Source organism: Acipenser ruthenus, chromosome 30, assembly GCF_902713425.1.
Source record: "Acipenser ruthenus chromosome 30, fAciRut3.2 maternal haplotype, whole genome shotgun sequence".
Taxonomy (NCBI): Eukaryota; Metazoa; Chordata; class Actinopteri; order Acipenseriformes; family Acipenseridae; genus Acipenser; species Acipenser ruthenus.
The window spans coordinates 9,511,459-9,523,152 of record NC_081218.1 but is presented as its reverse complement, the minus strand read 5'-3'; the positions used below and the strand labels follow the sequence as shown (position 1 = coordinate 9,523,152).

The 11,694-nt window shown below is 45.4% G+C and overlaps 1 protein-coding gene across 1 annotated transcript; it reads left to right on the top strand.

Moving 5' to 3' along the window:
- The first annotated feature begins 544 nt into the window (after positions 1-544).
- Positions 545-11,393, top strand: LOC117397770 (serine--tRNA ligase, cytoplasmic). The gene is made up of 11 exons (XM_033996629.3): positions 545-816; positions 2,242-2,312; positions 4,873-4,953; positions 5,331-5,489; positions 5,577-5,720; positions 6,436-6,591; positions 8,552-8,773; positions 9,532-9,661; positions 9,757-9,914; positions 10,288-10,417; positions 10,958-11,393. The coding sequence occupies exons 1-11, from the start codon at positions 681-683 to the stop codon at positions 11,119-11,121; spliced, it is 1,551 nt and encodes a 516-aa protein (XP_033852520.3). The 5' UTR covers positions 545-680; the 3' UTR covers positions 11,122-11,393.
- Positions 11,394-11,694: the final 301 nt, after the last annotated feature.

Genomic DNA, 11,694 nt, shown 5'->3' with positions numbered 1-11,694 from the left:
AAAACAAAAGGAAAGCTAATATTACAATACTTCAAAATGTGACTCCTAAGTTATGTCATTTTTATACATTTCTTTTTTTCTTTCCTTAATACAAATTCTGTTTTCATATACAGTATATATAATATTTTAAACCTTTTCTTTCATATGCCTATATGGAAGTTGGCTCTTTATATATATATATATATATATATATATATATATATATATATATATATATATATATACACACACACGCACGAAGAAGAAAAGTAATTGATAAACTTGTAACTTAATATCTAGGCTTGGATAGAGAGCTGTTTTATGTTTTTTGTCAGGATCAGTCAAGATTTATTATACACATCTATTATCTAGTATTATAAATGTGGACCGGCCTATATAGGTGACACTACGCATTCTCCGATGAAACAATTCTGATGCTCCATATTATATTTGTACATACTGTAACAAAACAATATACTGCAGTGTGTCAAATCAGTTATTTAACCTCGCCAACAGGCGGCGCTATGTCCTTAGCACTGCAGTATATTGGAGCCCTTTTGCGCATGCTCCATTTCTTAGTCTTTAGTATCTCTCCTGGGTTTGTCGTGCGTTAACTCTGTGTAGCTTGGGTGTGTGTGGTTTTAAATATATTTTAATTTTACATGAATATCTCCGCTGTTTAATCAAACAAGAGAACGAAGATGGTGTTGGATTTGGATCTGTTTCGCACAGATAAAGGCGGAGACCCGGAGAGAGTGAGGGAAACGCAGGCGAAGAGATTTAAAGATGTCACTCTGGTGGACAGACTTGTGGAAGCGGACGGCGAGTGGAGGAAATGTGAGCATCGCTATTCACTTGTATCCGTATAGTGCATGCATGTTACTACGATTCATCCCAAGCTAGAATCTCGCTTTCTGTCGTGGCTGTATAACAAGTACCTGCATCGGCACTGTTTACTGCATTCTGAAAGAACTGCTTGCTACATACTGTCCCGTCTGTCTCCATGAGTAACGTGTCGTCATCCTTCCTGCTAAATTCGGAGCATATCATCTACATAATGCTATTTCTGTATCTCCTATATATTATATTTTAATATTTAAAATACACAAAAAAATACATTACAAATATTTTGATTAGTAACATTTCCGATTTTGTTGTTCTACTTTTTGACTCCTGTATACGATTAGGAAGGCTACTGTGATTAACCTTCAACACAATGCATTGTCATTTTGACAGCTGTTGTCGGCTGTTGAGAACACGCTATATTAGTTGTTGTGATCGCTTCAATTGTTAAACTGAAATACTACCTGATACTTTTAATGTGACTCATATACATAATTATATACGATGCAGAATTACCGGTCGGACACTATGTGGCAAGCTCGTTATTTAACAGGAAGTAGTTTTACCACGTTCCGATTCTCATTGATTCGCGTCGAGTCTGATGCAATCCGGCTGCAATGTGCTGTCGAAAAGAAACGCAGGAATCCGTGTCTCTGCAGCAATGCAGGGTGTAGACACGAGGAAATCCACGGGGCAGACTGGGTGTATCGTCCTGCATCATCATTGACCTATGCAATTAGAATCTAGTTTTACAAGGAATAATAACAATGCTGTTATTGTATCACTTACAAATAAAGACCCCTATATCTTATTGATCACATTGGTGCATCATTTTATATGCACACCGTATGTGCATGGATAGGTGGGTAGGTAGATGGACAGTCCTTTTTGTAAAAACCACAGTGGACTGCTGTCACTTGAACCTTTTTGTCTGGAAGACAAACACACCAGGGATTCGTTATTCTACCCAGCAATGAAATGAATTGAATGGGCTGTGCTTCACCATGGATGAGGGCTCCAGACTGGTGTGCAATGCTGCAGCACGCAGGTAGCTTGGAGTGCAGAGGTTCTGAACTCCTGGTCTGGAATGTGATTCCCTTGGTGTCTTGTCTTTAATGTTAAACTTCCTTTAACACGATTATAAACCCTGACACTAACCCTCTTCTTCACACACATTCCTCCACAGTCTTGTTTCTATGTGTGTGTGGTTTGGTATCAATCCAGGGATTGCAATAAGACTGCCATTGCAATTTGATCCATTTCTGGTTTTGCTGAGTTTAATATGACACACCTGAGCTTGTTACCTGTATACTGGGTGTGATCAGGCTTGTGGTAGAACCTGGGATGGGTGAACCTGCTATGGAATAGGAGTCTTGCGTCCACCCTGAGGTCTGAATGGATGTTTTTTCTGCTTTGCAGGCAGGTTCCGCGCGGACAACCTCAACAAAATGAAGAACCTCTGCAGCAAGACGATAGGAGAGAAAATGAAGGTGAGACGGGCAGGCAGGCAGGCGGAAATAAGAACATAAGAAAGTTTACAAACGAGAGGAGGCCATTTAGCCCATCTTGCTCGTTTGGTTGTTAGTAGCTTATTGAACCCAGAATCTCATCAAGCAGCTTCTTGAAGGATGGGTGTCAGCTTCAACAACATTACTGGGGAGTTGGTTCCAGACCCTCACAATGCTCTGTGTAAAAAAGTGCCTCCTATTTTCTGTTCTGAATGCCCCTTTATCTAATCTCCATTTGTGACGCCTGGTCTTTGTTTCTTTTTTCAGGTCAAAAAAGTCCCCTGGGTCGACATTGTCTATACCTTTTAGGATTTTGAATGTTTGAATCAGATCGCCGCGTAGTCTTCTTTGTTCAAGACTGAATAGATTCAATTCTTTTTGCCTGTCTGCATACGACATGCCTTTTAAACCCGGGATAATTCTGGTTGCTCTTCTTGCACTCTTTCTAGAGCAGCAATATCCTTTTTGTAATGAGGTGACCAGAACTGAACACAATATTCTAGGTGAGGTCTTACTAATGCATTGTAAAGTTTTAACATTACTTCCCTTGATTTAAATTCAACACTTCTCACAATATATGCTGCTCAGTAATGCCTGATAGGGGGTGCTGCTTGAATGGGGTGATTTGGTCATTGAGTGGGGATCCAAGGAGCAGCTACTGTAACTGATCTCTTTTGGGTCATTCAGGCTCAAGCGGACCAAATCCTAGGCAGGTGTTTACTCAGGTTGTAGTTGATGCTCATGATTCATAAACCTCATGTTCTGGAGAAACGAATTCCAGGGCAGGTGTGGTGTGTGCATGCAGAAGAGGAGCTGTGTAAACTCAGGCAGGTGTGTGTGCATGCAGAAGAGGAGCTGTGTAAACTCAGGCAGGTGTGGTGTGTGCAGAGAGGAGCTGTGTAAACTCAGGCAGGTATGGTGTGTGCAGAGAGGAGCTGTGTAAACTCAGGCAGGTATGGTGTGTGCATGCAGAAGATGAGCTGTGTAAACTCAGGCAGGTATGGTGTGTGCAGAGAGGAGCTGTGTAAACTCAGGCAGGTATGGTGTGTGCATGCAGAAGAGGAGCTGTGTAAACTCAGGCAGGTGTGGTGTGTGCAGAGAGGAGCTGTGTAAACTCAGGCAGGTGTGGTGTGTGCATGCAGAAGAGGAGCTGTTTAAACTCAGGCAGGTGTGGTGTGTGCATGCAGAAGAGGAGCTGTGTAAACTCAGGCAGGTGTGTGTGCATGCAGAAGAGGAGCTGTGTAAACTCAGGCAGGTATGGTGTGTGCATGCAGAAGAGGAGCTGTGTAAACTCAGGCAGGTGTGGTGTGTGCAGAGAGGAGCTGTGTAAACTCAGGCAGGTGTGGTGTGTGCAGAGAGGAGCTGTGTAAACTCAGGCAGGTATGGTGTGTGCATGCAGAAGAGGAGCTGTGTAAACTCAGGCAGGTGTGGTGTGTGCAGAGAGGAGCTGTGTAAACTCAGGCAGGTGTGGTGTGTGCAGAGAGGAGCTGTGTAAACTCAGGCAGGTATGGTGTGTGCATGCAGAAGAGGAGCTGTGTAAACTCAGGCAGGTGTGGTGTGTGCATGCAGAAGAGGAGCTGTGTAAACTCAGGCAGGTGTGGTGTGTGCAGAGAGGAGCTGTGTAAACTCAGTCAGGTGTGGTGTGTGCAGAGAGGAGCTGTGTAAACTCAGGCAGGTATGGTGTGTGCATGCAGAAGAGGAGCTGTGTAAACTCAGGCAGGTGTGGTGTGTGCAGAGAGGAGCTGTGTAAACTCAGGCAGGTATGGTGTGTGCAGAGAGGAGCTGTGTAAACTCAGGCAGGTGTGGTGTGTGCAGAGAGGAGCTGTGTAAACTCAGGCAGGTGTGGTGTGTGCAGAGAGGAGCTGTGTAAACTCAGGCAGGTATGGTGTGTGCATGCAGAAGAGGAGCTGTGTAAACTCAGGCAGGTGTGGTGTGTGCATGCAGAAGAGGAGCTGTGTAAACTCAGGCAGGTGTGGTGTGTGCATGCAGAAGAGGAGCTGTGTAAACACAGGCAGGTGTGGTGTGTGCAGAGAGGAGCTGTGTAAACTCAGGCAGGTGTGGTGTGTGCAGAGAGGAGCTGTGTAAACTCAGGCAGGTATGGTATGTGCATGCAGAAGAGGAGCTGTGTAAACTCAGGCAGGTGTGGTGTGTGCATGCAGAAGAGGAGCTATGTAAACTCATGTCTCCCACATGCGGCAACGTGTGAGATAAAACAATGACCTGACCAAGTAACATTGGCATCAGTTTATAACTTCTTTGAAGGGATCTCGAGCAAACAAAAAATCTGAAAGGAAAGGCGAGGAGCAATGTGGTCCGGAATGACCTGTGAGCATTTCACTGACACTAAAGCAACCCTTGGGGAAATATGTGTATATGTAAATATAAGTTACATTTAGTTCTGCATGGCTGCTTATTGGTTTAGTGTCTTTGATCAGAGCAGATGGGTGTAAATGCAGGTTTACTGGCAGCCAGACCGCTTTCCTGGATACAGTTCTAGCCCTTGGATACTGTACTGATCACTGTGTCTTTGTTTCTCTTGAAGAAAAAGGAGCCTGTAGGTGATGATGACACGGTTCCAGACAGCGCTCAGAACCTGGATGAGCTGACAGCAGAGCTCCTCTCTGTAAGTCTTCAGCAGCAGCAGCTAGAGCTCTGAGACGGGATACATGTTTCAATAACTCGCAGAAAACATTAGCATTGTAATGTCGTGCATCCTATTTTAAATGGCACATATGATAGGGCTACATTTATATGGCACTACTATCCTTAAAGCTGTAACATTTAAGAAGTACAAAAACAGTGTGCAATCATGTAATAGTAATTCATGGTAACTTTGTGAAAAGCCACTATAGGAGTAGAGGCACCATTATTGAATGTATTGCTGTTATTATATTGGAATCGATAGCCCTGTTTTTGGAATCTCGGTCTCTATCTATTTAATTGAGGTCCTTTCATTGAAAGAGCTCCTCGTTTGAATGGCTGTTTCTCTTACTGCTGCAGGGTTTAACAGTGATGCAGATTAAGAGAATCCGCGTGCTGGTGGACGAGGCCGTAGTGAAGGGGGATGCTGAGAGGCTGAGACTGGAAGCAGCGCGCTTCGAATACCTGCGAGAGATCGGAAACCTGCTTCACCCGTCCGTGCCCATCAGCAACGACGAGGTGCGGAGAAAACAAACAAGCGCGCTCCCTTACAAAAAAAATCAAAACCGCGGCTCAGTAAAGGAAAGCCAGTGTCTGTTTTAACAGGACGCTGATAACAAGGTGGAGAGGACCTGGGGAGACTGCTCGCTTCAGAAGAAGTACTCTCACGTGGACCTGGTGGTGATGGTGGATGGGTACGAAGGGGAGAAGGGAGCTGTGGTGGCAGGCAGCCGGGGCTACTTCCTAAAGGTGAGCCTCAAAAAACCTTCAGTGCCTTAGTATAGAATCACTTGTACAAGAACACCACAGTATTGTTGAAGCCGTCAGTGATGTTCTACTTCCATAGGTTTGTCCTAGCTTGGTGTAAATGCTGTTACTCGCATGTGTGTGCCCTTAGAAAAGTTTACCACGCTATCTGCAGTTTTCCACCATGTTCTTCCCATTTCCTACAGTTTACCGTGGTTTGCCATGTTTATTAATATGCTTTACCATACCTTGCTATTCTTTACAGTGCTTTACCATGCTTTCACTGTGCTTTATTACACTTCGCTGCAATGCTTTTACTGTGGGGAACGTTTATAAGGGCTACTGCAGTGTATTACCACTTTTAAGATTTTATAATCAATTCAAGGTAGGAATCAATAGTAACTTCTCTAAGAGAAGCACAGTACAGTCTGTATGTACTTCTGTTTCGGCCTCCAGTAATTGTAATTTTATGCCAGTGCAAACAGGTTTGAGTCCATTCTCAGAGTGGTGTGGCTGTGCTATGGTATGCGCTTCACAGCGTAAGGGGCTGTCTGCTGTAGTGCCGTTTGCTTCTAGACACAGTTCTGATGCAGAATGTTGTGTTGGTCTGTAACTGTGATGCAGTGGAAGTGTTGTTTCCAGCCTCCCTATACAGGTGTATTCTGTGCAGTATTTCTTTGTGGAAATCTAATCCATGTGTTTTGTTGTGTTTCTACAGGGCCCACTGGTTTTCTTGGAGCAGGCGTTGATCAATTACGCCCTGCGGCTGCTGGCAGTGAAAGGCTACACCCCACTGTACACGCCCTTCTTCATGAGGAAAGAGGTGATGCAGGAGGTGGCACAGCTCAGCCAGTTTGATGAGGAACTCTACAAGGTAACACCAGACACTTACCCAATGCACCTATCTGTGTCTCAAAAGAAATGCATTTGGGACCACTGGGCTCTCGCTTATACTCCTTTCACACACAAATGCCGCTACTGAGCCGTCTCTTTAAAACACCCATTCACACAGCACAGAATTGCACAATCTGTGCCGGTATAATACCGTCATGACCCTGTCACACAGCCAAAGGGATCATGTGAGTACAACTTCCAAACCTGTCAGTCAACAGATCGCTTTCATGGCAACGGAAACTAACTAACTAAATAAATAAATAAATAAATAAATAAGCAGAATAACGTGGGTAAGCTTTTTTATATATATTTTTAACAGCCTGGTGTGTCTGTTGCTTGCTTTGATTTTCCTCTGCATTCTGGAAGTCCCTGATCACATTAACTGATTTGCGCAGGGTCTGTGCTCCCAAATTCTACTGCACAGTTCAAATTGCCGCATCTGTTTATAGCTGCCACTCCTAGAATTGTAAACTTAATAATTCCTTAATTCTTCCGGTCTCCAATTACTACCTCATTCTTGATCAGCCATTGTATTTTATTATTATTATTATTATTATTATTATTATTATTATTATTATTATTATTTATTTCTTAGCAGACGCCCTTATCCAGGGCGACTTACAATCGTAAGCAAAAACATTTCAAGCGTTACAATACAAGTAATACAATAAGAGCAAGAAATACAATAACTTTTGTTCAAGTAAAGTACAAGTTTGACAAACCACAATTCAATAATACAGCAGGTAATAGTGATAGTTACATCAGGATATGATTAAATAGTGATAGTTACATCAGGATGTGATTAAATACAAAGTACTACAGGTTAAAAACTAGGCAGATTACAGTATTCTGAAGTACAGGATTAAATGCAGTAAAATAGGGGCTGATAAGAGCAAAATAAAGCACATTTACATGAAGGGTGATAGTGTCCCAGGATACAAACAGGGAGTTCTACAGGTGCTCTTTGAAGAGGCGAGTCTTAAGGAGGCGCCGGAATGTGGTCAGGGACTGGGCAGTCCTGACATCTGTAGGAAGGTCATTCCACCACTGCGGAGCAAGGGTGGAGAAGGAGCGGGCTTTGGAGGCAGGGGAGCGTAGCGGTGGTAGAGCTAGTCTTCTAGTGCAGGCGGAGCGGAGAGGTCGAGTCGGGGTGTAGGGAGAGATGAGGGTCTGGAGGTAGCTGGGTGCAGACTGGTCAAGGCATCTGTAGGCTAGTACAAGAGTCTTGAACTGGATGCGAGCGGTGATCGGGAGCCAGTGGAGCGAGCGGAGTAGTGGAGTAGCGTGGGCGAAGCGAGGCAGAGAGAACACTAGGCAGGCAGCAGAGTTCTGGATGAGCTGGAGCGGACGGGTGGCGGACGCAGGGAGGCCAGCCAGGAGGGAGTTGCAGTAGTCTAGGCGGGAGAGTACCAGGGCCTGGACCAGGAGCTGGGTAGCATAGTTGGTGAGGAAGGGTCGGATTCTTCGGATGTTGCTCAGGAAGAATCGGCAAGTGCGTGCCAGAGTGGAGATGTGCTGGGAATAAGAGAGGCAGGGGTCCAGGGTGACTCCAAGGTTCTTAGCTGAGGAAGAGGGAGAGAGTGTGGTAGATTCCAGAGGAACAGAGATGGAGAGATCAGAGGAGGGGGAGGAGGAGGGAAAGAAAAGGAGGTCAGATTTAGAGAGGTTGAGTTTGAAACAAATGAAAGCATGTAACACCTATGACAAAAATACCCAACACGTCCGGTATACAGTCAAGTGGGATGTGACTTTAAATCCACACCCGCTATAGCGATTCAGTGCTGGCATAGCCTTTCACACACACTACAGCAGCTGATCAGTGGAAACGCCTCTTATAAAGCATATTCATCTTTATTAATATGCTTTACCATGCTTTTACTATGCCTTGTTCCACTTTGCTGTGGTTTTACTATGGGGAAATGCCTTGTCTGTCCTTGCAGGTGATCGGGAAGGGCAGTGAGAAGTCTGACGACAGCACGGTTGATGAGAAGTACCTGATTGCCACCTCGGAGCAGCCGATCGCAGCCTTCCTCCGAGACGAGTGGCTGAACCCCGAGGACCTTCCCATCAAGTACGCCGGCATCTCCACCTGCTTCCGGCAGGAGGTGGGCTCCCACGGCCGGGACACCAGGGGCATCTTCAGGGTGCACCAGTTTGAGAAGGTGAGATTGAGTGCAGGGCTCCTGGACTCCAGAGCTGCTCTCCCTGAGGGATGTTATTGAGGCGAGCAGGTGCAAGGAGTTTGATTTTACACTCTCATCACAGCAGGAGTAAGCCACAGCCAAGCCTCGAGGTTTACTGACACTAGTTGTTCATGCTGGCTTCTTATCATTTCAGCAGTATGCGTAATTGAAGGTAGTTCTGAAACCCATGACAGGGTGCAGCAGGGCTAGTGTGAGTTTCAAGCCATGATCCTCTTGCATTTCATACGAAATTGTACTGAATTCTAATAATAATTTTAATGAAAAATACATTACTTTGATTCTACAGTAAAGAGGATAGGCTCACTGGTGCCACTGCTGTTGATGGAGGGGGTATTCGGTAGGTGCAGGCTGCTATTGGTTTATAACTAATTCTGATGTGATGCAGACCATATAAAATCAAGCAAAGTAAAGCAAGTAATAACGGTCTGGGAAATAAAACTTCCATTGCGTAGCGGTTTGAGCCATTCTGTGTGTTTATTTTTAATTTTTTTTGGTTGTACTAAATTGGACACCCCTTTGCTTTCAGTGGTGTAGCTGTAGAGAGGAAGGGCACAGTTGGCCCATGTTCCACCCCCGGGCCTGGCTGTATAGAATGGGTTCTGATGTGTGTTTCATTCCCAGGCCTGGCTGTATAGAATGGGTTCTGATGCGTGTTTCATCCCCGGGCCTGGGTGTATAGAATGAGTTCCGATGCTTTCCCCTTCCCTCCTCTTCAGATCGAGCAGTTCATATACGCCTCCCCTCACGATAACAAGTCCTGGGAGCTGATGGATGAGATGATTGGCACGGCTGAGGAGTTCTACCAGACGCTAGGCATTCCGTACCGCATTGTCAACATCGTCTCGGGTAGGTATGCGTGGCTACCGATAGTGTTTCTTATTCATTTTTTGAATCCCTGGTCAAACCTCAAGGCATTCTTATCCTGTTTGGTGCTTTTTCAGGTGCCCTGAATCATGCTGCCAGTAAGAAGCTGGACCTGGAGGCCTGGTTCCCGGGTTCGAGTGCGTTCCGTGAGCTGGTGTCGTGTTCGAACTGCACGGACTACCAGGCTCGCAGGCTACGGATCCGCTACGGGCAGACCAAGAAGATGATGGACAAGGTAAAGGGGGTGGAGAGAGTGCACTGCTTTCCATGTCATACTTTACTTTCATCCACCCATAAAGTTCTGCAACAATTTTCCCCAAAGATGAACAAGATTGTCAGCATTGTATTGCAAACAGATCTTAGTGACTTTCTTGAAGTCCTCTATTGTAATTGTGCATCCTCACAATCCACACTGAAGAAAAGTGTCTTCACTGACCCGCTCAGAACTCTGTATTTCAGTGAAGCAGTTGGGGGTTATGGATGTGGTGGTGTGCTTTTCTCTTAAAATGAAAGGGGCTCCAGCTGTGCGTGTGCGTGTGCGTGTGCGTGCGTGCCTGCGTGCCTGCGTGCGTGCGTGTGTGTAAAGCTGTGCGTTTTCTTTCCTGCAGGCTGAGTTTGTGCACATGTTGAACGCCACCATGTGTGCCACCACCCGTGTTATCTGTGCCATCCTGGAGAACTATCAGACTGAGGAGGGTGTCATTGTACCGGAGAAACTCCGAGACTTCATGCCACCTGGTAAATGGGGACCTCACTTCAAACTGCACTGAACACTGCAGGCCAGCGTATAGCTGTGCTTACAGTATGATTACAGGGGCTCTGTACACTGAACACTGCAGGCCAGCGTATAGCTGTGCTTACAGTATGATTACAGGGGCTCTGTACACTGAACACTGCAGGCCAGCGTATAGCTGTGCTTACAGTATGATTACAGGGGCTCTGTACACTGAACACTGCAGGCCAGCGTATAGCTGTGCTTACAGTATGATTAGAGGGGTCTGTACACTGAACACTGCAGGCCAGCGTATAGCTGTGCTTACAGTATGATTAGAGGGGGTCTGTACACTGAACACTGCAGGCCAGCGTATAGCTGTGCTTACAGTATGATTACAGGGGGTCTGTACAATGTTTCTTTTGACAAACGTTTCGACAAGAAGTCTTTATCAAGAGCTAACGTTGATTTTACTGTAACACAGGCAGACAGCTTGTGAAAGCCAGGGTCCCCCTTTTAACCTGGCCGGCGTCTCTCTCTCTCTGTCTGTCTGTCTTTGCACGCAGGAATGAACGAGATCATCCGGTTTGTGAAGCCTGCCCCGATCGACCAGGAGATGTCGAAGAAGCAGAAGAAACAGCAGGATGGGGGCAAGAAGAAAGGAGGAGCCGGGGGCGTGGAGCCCACGCTGCAGAACCAAGTGGAGAACATGTCTGTCAACGAGGCCTGAGAACTGGACTGAAAGCACTGCTCCATCAGAACCGGGTGTAAAATAATACATCCATCAGTCGATCTGTTACACACGCACACACTTCAATTGCAGGCTGGTCGCTGTTTGTTAAATAAGATCATTGTACATGGTAGTAACTGCTAGTCTTTCATTTGTGCCTGTTGGAATCAGCTGCTCATTATACAAGGTGATCAGATATACAAGTCACAAGGCTCTTTATGTAGTGTTGGTTTTCAGTACAATAAAGGAAGTGACTGTAATAAAACTAACAAGGGTTGTGCATGTTGTGATTCGTTTATTTCACGAAAACAGGAGTGAACTAACAACTGCCTTTAGTCTCACCTTTCACAGCACTCCTGTCAGTCAGTGTGATCGGCTTCTGACCGCAGGTTTACAGGGCGTGAGCAGGATATCTGTTTATCAAACCCTTTTAACAAATGCATTTACTTTGGGAAAGTGAAGCCATCTGGGGCTAGTTGTAAACAGGGTGACGTTTTTTTTTCTTTGAAATGGTCCATTTTTAATTTTCTTTTAATGAAATTCTCAAAACGCCACCAGATGGCGCCGTAGTGT

Bases quoted from the DNA above. Each gene is read 5' to 3' on its own strand.
- LOC117397770 (XM_033996629.3), top strand. From the start codon at position 681: ATGGTGTTGGATTTGGATCTGTTTCGCACAGATAAAGGCGGAGACCCG. The intron at 817-2,241 runs GTGAGCATCGCT...TCTGCTTTGCAG, and splicing joins GGACGGCGAGTGGAGGAAAT to GCAGGTTCCGCGCGGACAAC. The intron at 10,418-10,957 runs GTAAATGGGGAC...CTTTGCACGCAG, and splicing joins CCGAGACTTCATGCCACCTG to GAATGAACGAGATCATCCGG.